The 5,903-nt window shown below is 37.5% G+C and overlaps 1 protein-coding gene across 1 annotated transcript; it reads right to left on the reverse strand.

The window, feature by feature from the left end:
- Positions 1-1,961: 1,961 nt before the first annotated feature.
- On the reverse strand, positions 1,962-4,937 carry LOC120734418 (UDP-glucuronosyltransferase 1-2-like). Its single transcript, XM_040033252.1, has 4 exons — positions 4,763-4,937; positions 4,266-4,564; positions 3,459-4,172; positions 1,962-2,683 (listed from the first exon to the last, which is right to left on the reverse strand). The coding sequence occupies exons 1-4, from the start codon at positions 4,779-4,781 to the stop codon at positions 2,099-2,101; spliced, it is 1,617 nt and encodes a 538-aa protein (XP_039889186.1). The 5' UTR covers positions 4,782-4,937; the 3' UTR covers positions 1,962-2,098.
- Positions 4,938-5,903: the final 966 nt, after the last annotated feature.

A 5,903-nucleotide genomic window follows, 5' to 3' on the forward strand; every position in this document is an offset into this window, starting at 1 on the left:
GGGGAAATAAAGGTGCAGGTGAACTGGATCAATTAACGAGCAAGAGGGGAAGCAAAACTGAACACAAAACACGAGACGAAGGACTGTCAAAATAAAACAAGAAGTAATGTGCACACTGAGACTCAGACAAAGACACATTAGCTTGACACTAGGACAAGTGATAAACAGATGTGGAGACACATGACAGACTGGGGAGACAAAACACATTTTAGAGAGACAACAGGGGACGTTGAAGGCGGAACACGGACTGGACACACAAAAGGAATAGACACAAAAGCAAACAAGAAGCACAACCTAGAAACATGAGCAAGTAAAACATCTCATAATTCCAAGGGAAGAAAAAGTCCAAACAAACTCAAAAACCATGGTCAAATGACAGAATCTAATTAACCATTTCATAATTGTCTTTTATGCCAAAAGAAATGGACATTTATATAAAAGAAGAAAGTTTTTTTGAATTGGAAGTTTCCAGAAATGTCTGATCTCTTTCAGAATTACAGTTTGAACAAAGCTCCAATCAGCACTTGTATAAATGGGTGAGTGCTCTATAAACCACTTTGAGTACTGAGGTGGAGTACTACACTACACAAGAACCAGTCCATTTACAATAACCATGGTGATACATGCATGCGACCCAGGACACGTTAGATTACATATCAATGATCCCCATTAAATTTTTCACCTGGTCCAACTCACCACTACCTAGCCATGAGCCCTGGATGGGCTGGACATGCTCAGATGTATAATGAAGTTCTCCTGGGAGATCTTTTTGAAAACTTTGAAAGAATTCCGAGGAAACTGAGTCCAATTGGAACATGTTCAACATGTTCAACACATGCACTGCTGACACACGTATACAGAGCCTCAGCTGCAAGGTGTTTGGGAGCTGTTATACAGGTAATGCCCAACAATTGAACTACCTCTGGCACTTTAATTCAGTAATAGTGCATAATATACTGTTTCAACATGTAGTGGACTTAAAATGTAGTGGAGTAGTAAAAAAAATAGCAATGGGATGTACTGTGATGTGGCTTGAGAGCATGTATGGCAACATTTTGAGCTTTTCTCTTTCAATAAAGTATTACACATAAAAAGCATATGAATAATGAAATATATTAATATTAAAATAGTAACACATTCCACCCACAAGTTGTTAGAATGCTGAATTGCTGATTAGGATATGTACAGAACTGCACCTAGGACTGTCTGGCAGTGTTTTAGTTTTAATTATTTATTATTACTGTCACGTGCACTTTAACCACTGGTTGATGTATATGGAGACTGCAGTGAGAGACTATTGTACAGCTTTGTGTCTTGGGATGTGTGTGTGTTTATATGTAGGGGAAAGTGTTTTTGTATGATGTTCTTTTGTGTGTATGTGTTGGAGAAACGCCCTTTCGTTTTGCCTGCACTATGGTTGCATGCAGAGCAAACTGACAGTAAAGCTTCATTTGATTTAATATAGTATAGCAATTCGAGATAAATAAAAGGGCTTCATTGCATATTTTAATATTCTTGTAAGTATGTAGTGGTTTTGTGCTCACAAGAAATAATGATATTGTACACACCACAGATAGGAAGTCTATAGGAAACCATTTATATGCGTTTCATATATACGACCAGGGTTGTACAAATAGGAAATGTAAGATTTCTTCAGGTTGTAGTTACATAACATATCATTATACAGTGGGTTTTGTCAATTAAATGTGATGGTTAGGCGTACATAAACCCTCCAATAGCAACAACGTTTTTGCCAATACTGTAAAAATTATGATTTGATTTTTAACATGTGATGCACCAAGCAAAAAGCCAGAAAAACAATCCCAGCTGTGCTTTAAAGAAACAAAGAAATAACAGAATCAACAAACACACTTTCTAAAGGTTTAGGTGTTTGTTATTTTAACTTTATTGCCTGTGAATATAACTAAAAAGTTACTACATGGAACAGTTTCATTGAACAGTTTGTAATGTTGGTCCAGCAAACTTGTTGGCTATGAAGAAGAGGTTTAATCATTTACAAGTGTGCTACAAGTAACTCTTTGCATTAAAACTAAACCCCTAATAGAGATAGTATGTCATCTTCCAAATGGAAAATATTTTAGCTTTCTTTAGTTTTTATCTTTCTTTGTCTTCGGCAGCACAGAAATCTGAAAACAGCCACAATAGAGAGAAGCAGCACAGTGACCACAGACAGTAATATGAACAGTACATCTAAACAGTAGTAAGAGTACCAGGGCATCTTATAAGCTTCTGTACGCAGGTGACGAGACCCTTTGTGGCGCATCACATATTCTACCCAGAAGACGGCCTTCTCCATGGGTGTTATTGGCTGATCTTTGTGCAAACGTGACAGTCTTTGAATGTTCTGCCTGTAGCTCTCTTGATGGATCACTTCCTTAAGGCCTTGCTCAAAACTGTGGCCATTAACATCAGCTAGCTTAATGATCTTTCCAGCTCCTCTCTCCTGCAGTCGTATAAGGTTGTCATACTGGTCGAAGAACAAGGGTATGCCGAGCACAGGGACCCCATAGTAAATGGCCTCCTGGACACCATTAGTTCCTCCATGAGCTACAAAGACTTTGGTCTGTGGATGACCCAGAAGATCTTTCTGTGGCATCCAGTTGACTATTAGTGTGTTGTTTCCCAGTGTAGAGGGTCGGTCTCCTTTATGCTTCCAGATCACCTGGTAAGAAAAAAAAAAAAAAAAAAGATTTCCCCATTAGCCCTGAGACTTTACAAAACACTTAACAAAACTACACAGAATTAACTTAGATGCAAATTCAGAGTAAAATCTTAATGTTAATGAGTTTTAAGTAACTTTTCCGGGAGTTACATGATGGGATCACTGAAGTGTCATAATTTGCTGTTCCTTTCGATGTTGAGGCTGCTTACAGTGGTTAAAACGTCAAGACATCAAAAGCAAGCATGTTTACAACCTAATGCAAAAACAATATACGTCAAAGCAACTCTATGGGAGGGACACCTTACCTAATTCAAGTTACAGAAAAGAACCTCTTGTTAGTGTTTATTCTATTTTTGTCTTTTGGAGCATTTCTATGCTAAGTGTGACTCTCTCTTTCTTTATTTGTACTAACAGTCTAACCAAGGTATCTGTCCTAAATCTTGCTTGTGTTATTTTTTTTTTAAGTGTAACTCTAATTTTATTTTATTGGTAGCCTGTGCCAGCATTAAATATACTATCTTTTTTGTGTAGACTCTTACAGACTATAAATTTAGCCTTCCTGACTAATAACATACCACTCCATCCTCTCATAAATTTACATACACTTCTGGCTCCAAAATGCACTGCAATGCTAAACTGTGGTTTCTGAATGGCAATACACAAACAATGGCATCTTTCACAGTGTATCTATTGGCTGATATGGACAAATTAAAATACTATAGGTTAACAATCCAAAACGCAGTAGTGGAAGTATGAATCTTTGACTTTTTGTTACCTTCTGGGGCATCTTGGCAAAGACACCGGCGACTTCCTCTGTAACCTCTTTGGGCAAAGCATCAACTAAGGTTCCCAGGCTCATGATGATCACTCCATGTTGCCCGGCACTCTGAACAAACTCCTCCAGCTCTGCTGGCAGAGGCTGAGCTGGTTTGCACTGAAATCCTCCTATATAGACAACATTTGGCATAGTGGGGCGAGGGAACTCGAACACAAAATCTGACCTGAACAGCCAAATGTCTGCTCCCTGTAGTAGTGAGATGACGTCACATCCACCCTCAATATACTTATCACATATGTCATTATATACTGGGTCCACCACAAATTTCTGCTGGAACAGTATAATGCTATAGAAAAGAATGTTCTTGAGCCTCTGGATGAAATTCATTTTGTCTGTTAAGCCGGATCCTGGCACTGGGATATAGGAGAGTGGTGAGGGAGCTAACACAAAGTGGCCTTCTCCACTGGTGATCCAGCGTACGTTGAGCACTAAGGGGAGCTTGAGATATTTGGCTAGAATAAGCCCTGGGGCTAAAGCTGGATCAGTTAGAACCAGATCATACTGGGAATCTCTTAATCTTTTGATCATATTTTGATCATCGAAAATATTTTTCAAAGCATCATACCACAGTGAATGTGCAAAAGAAATTAAAGAAAAAAAATTCTTGGTGAGTGTGAAGGCAGTCATCAATGATGCCCCCTCTCTTTCCACCTAAAAAATGGATGAGAAAAGTGAAAAAAGAAAAAATTTTCATAAATAACAGAGTATTTATATTCAGACTCATCACATACACTATTCACATACCTTCACCAGCTCCTGTAGACACCCACCAAAAAAATGCTCAAAATCTACAGCCGTTTCAACTGTAATGGATGTGTATAGATCAGACTTTTCAGAGATGTACCAGCTGGTAGACGACCTGATCACAGTGAAGTTGTGTCCCCTAGCATGAAGTTCTTCAAGCAAGATTTTCATATTGATCCAGTGGCTGCCATCTAAAGGAAACACCAGAATGTTTCCTCCATCGCAATGTGGTGTAAATGAAATGAGGAATAAACTGAGGAAAGAAAGCATCCCAAAGACATGATGGGATGTCATGGCTCCTATAATATCAGAGAGAAATAATCACTTCAGTGATCTCATAAATTATATCAAGTATCCACAATGTAAAGAAAAAATTTTTTGCTCTTCAGCCAAATATGTAGAGCTATACATCACTTGCAAGCACTGGAATATTTACATGATCCTTTTAACCAAATAGACACCAAAATTAAAGGACAGTGTTTTAGGAAATTCCTTACCTTGGGTTGAGAGATCCATCTAATGTCTAGCCTGCCCACAGAAAGACTGTTCTTGAAATCTAGTCCAGTTTGCTTAACTCTCTGAATCTGAAGTTCAAACTCCAGATTCAGAGGTTCTTTCACTTGTAAATGAGTTACATGCATCACAAATAATTTTACATAACATAATAGAGGTGCTATGGATGTTCATTAAATTTTTCTTATTTTTTCATAATTTTATGACTTCATGTTATTTGTCACGTTTTTATTTGTTTCCTAATTAAATTAATTCTTTTCCTGTTTTATTTTGTAATCATCTTCTCCCTAATTGACTTCCTTTTGGGTTTTTTCTTTTTTTTTTGTTCAATCATCCAATTAGTTATTATAGTTATTTTACAGAGATCAGTTAAGTTAATAATAAAGTGTATCTTTCAGCTCAATGTAACATACATGTTTTATGACCCCTGATTTTGGTTCATGTGTAAACAGGCGCCTTCAGTGTTGGTAGCTGTAAATATTATTGACCTCCTGCCCACTTTCCCCTTTTCAGAAGAGTTCAGAGAGTAGAAGACAGGAATTGTACATTGACCGCAGATTCACTGACTTGCACATTAATGAGTGTGTGAGAGAAAAAATAAGGCATTTGGTTGTTTTTTCTCAATTTCAGCACAGGTGTTATCTTTAATTTAGCATGTTAAAGGCAGTATCTGGTCAACCATTTCATACTTGTTTTCTATGCCAACAGCAATGGTCATTTATATAAAAGAGTTATAAGTTTTTAGATATTTCTGATCTCTTCCATCATTAAAGTGTCAACATAGCTCTGACCGGAGGTCACATAATAAAAAGCTAATGATAATGTTAGCCACACTAGTTGCAGTTTTTGGATTTCTGTGTCAAACACAGTTTACTAGGTGCAGGATCTAGCTTGTGCTACTGAAGAGGAGGTGGCAGGAAGGGAGTGGCCTTTTTTTTAAGTGGAAGCTAATTTCAAATTCAGCATTTCTTTCAGTTCAATAAACATCAGCAAACACACAGTTTTGGCAGTTTGTCGTACATTTTGGTGACCAGAGAGGGGTAATCCATATTGCTATTGCAAAAAAGTAATTAGATTACTGTTACTTTCCCGTAAGCACACTGCGTTACTGCGTTACTAAACCCT

Source organism: Simochromis diagramma, unplaced genomic scaffold (genome assembly GCF_900408965.1).
Source record: "Simochromis diagramma unplaced genomic scaffold, fSimDia1.1 OVJJ01000216.1, whole genome shotgun sequence".
Taxonomy (NCBI): domain Eukaryota; kingdom Metazoa; phylum Chordata; class Actinopteri; order Cichliformes; family Cichlidae; genus Simochromis; species Simochromis diagramma.